Here is a 1799-nt window from a genome sequence, read left to right on the forward strand (position 1 = left end):
CGGTAAACGAGAGCAAACTTTACCCATGGGTCAGCCTCGGAGGGAAGATATATTGCCCATGGGTCAGTGGAGAGAAAGGACGGGCAAAATCCATATTGGTCCGTCTGCCTTGCCCCCTTTATATAGTGATAAAATATTCAAATCCAGCCATTACTTCACATTAGCTCTGCTCTGCAGAGATGCCAGGGAGAAAACCACAGGACGTATACACGCCGCTTCACACACAGATTTGGTGCATTGATAGTTACATTAAAAATCTCTTCCTCCCATTAGACGCACACGCCCTTCATCCCCTCGACGGTTAAGGTGTGTTCACTTCGGACACGTATATTTTTCATGGAGGTTGATCTAGGTTTAGGGACCGGATTAAAAAAAAAAAAAGCAGCAGATAAAGAGTTCAGAAATTCTTACTTACTTACTAACATTCTCCCTAACCTTAAAGGAACGTTAACCTGAACTAGAGGCTAAAAAAAAAAAAAAAAAATGAGATTCAGCCTCGATCTGTTTCCCTTGAAGAAACTGTTTATTGTCATAGATCCGTAGATCAAACGCTACATGTGAGAAACGTCGTCTTAAAAGACGGAGTACGGCCGGGTCACCGTGTCTGGGTGTTTCCTTCTTGTGTTAGTCAGAGCTGACTGCCTGTGTGCACACGTGGACGTGAGATGAATATCTCCTCACTCCATCAAGTCAAGTATCCTTTGTAAAAGAAGAAAAAAAAAAAAAAAAAAAACCTGGTTTATTTTTTCTGAGTTCAGAGAAAACAACATGCCTCCAGCGCTGACTCTGTCTTTGCCGTTATCGTTATCTGCGATGACGTGGCCGCAGGTGCAGCTCAGTGTCCACCCAATGTATGTCAAGGTCTGCCAACAATCAAATAATATTTTTGTTATTTTGGAAACTGAAAAACACGGCGTCGACGCGGCTGCCGTCTCCTCTGGACACAGTTCCATTCTGTGCTGAGATGTTATTAATGGTGTTCAGGCAAATTTTCATTAATTACAATTCAAACTGGAAAGACGTTTGTTCTGCCAGGACAAATCGTCAGGCTCCATTACCAGAGCGGGGGGAAAAGAGTTTCCAAAAAGGACTCTTTTTGCTGTTTTTGCAAAAAAAAAAAAAAACCAAGGTCCATTTTCCTCTGGGGAACATTTTAACGTGCGATGCAAATGAACAAGTGTTTGATTTTTTTTTTCTTCTTTCTTTTCATCCTTATGTTGCCTCTCAGGACACAGAGTGAAGATGGAAGACCCCGGAAAGATGCAGTTCTCCGACAGGCTGTCGGAGATCGAGCGCTACCAGCGGACTATGCGGATAGGCCCGGTGAACAACAACCCTCGGCCAATCCAAACACACCTCAGCACCACACAGGGTGAGTGAGTGACACCGACAACCACAAATATCTGGCATCCCCACATTCTCCACATCGCTCTTCCTTTTTAATCAGCCGCGCGTCTCATTACATAAAACCAAAACCGTCCGATCGGTCGCTGAGTTTCGAGGCCGCGGACGAGACGTTCGCGCCGAACCGAGTGAATCCACGTGGCCTTCAGGGTCCACTCCGTGATGGGAAAAGTCAGGCCTGACCCCAGACGACCCCCTGTTGGTGGGTCGGGGCCCCACAGTGTGCAGGGTCCAGTCTGTGGCCAGGTGGCGTGGAGGACGTTGCCAACCGGGCTTGGCCTCCACACACACACACACACACACACACTGCAGCCTCAGGAATGTAGCACGCAGCCGCCACCTTGGCAGTCACGTCACTCTCACACTGGACGAATGTGCGGAGGCGTGGAGGGTGA

At 47.4% G+C, this 1799-nt stretch overlaps 1 protein-coding gene across 1 annotated transcript in view; it reads left to right on the forward strand.

Moving 5' to 3' along the window:
- runx3 (RUNX family transcription factor 3) overlaps positions 1–1799 on the forward strand; it is a 34539-nt gene that overhangs the window by 15592 nt on the left and 17148 nt on the right. Inside the window, exon 4 of the mRNA XM_008314849.3 lies at positions 1229–1372. Within this exon, the coding sequence (XP_008313071.1) occupies positions 1229–1372 (144 nt within the window). The remainder of the gene's footprint in view (positions 1–1228; positions 1373–1799) is intronic.

Source organism: Cynoglossus semilaevis, chromosome 1 (genome assembly GCF_000523025.1).
Source record: "Cynoglossus semilaevis isolate Cse_v1.0 chromosome 1, Cse_v1.0, whole genome shotgun sequence".
In the NCBI taxonomy this organism is placed as follows: Eukaryota; Metazoa; Chordata; class Actinopteri; order Pleuronectiformes; family Cynoglossidae; genus Cynoglossus; species Cynoglossus semilaevis.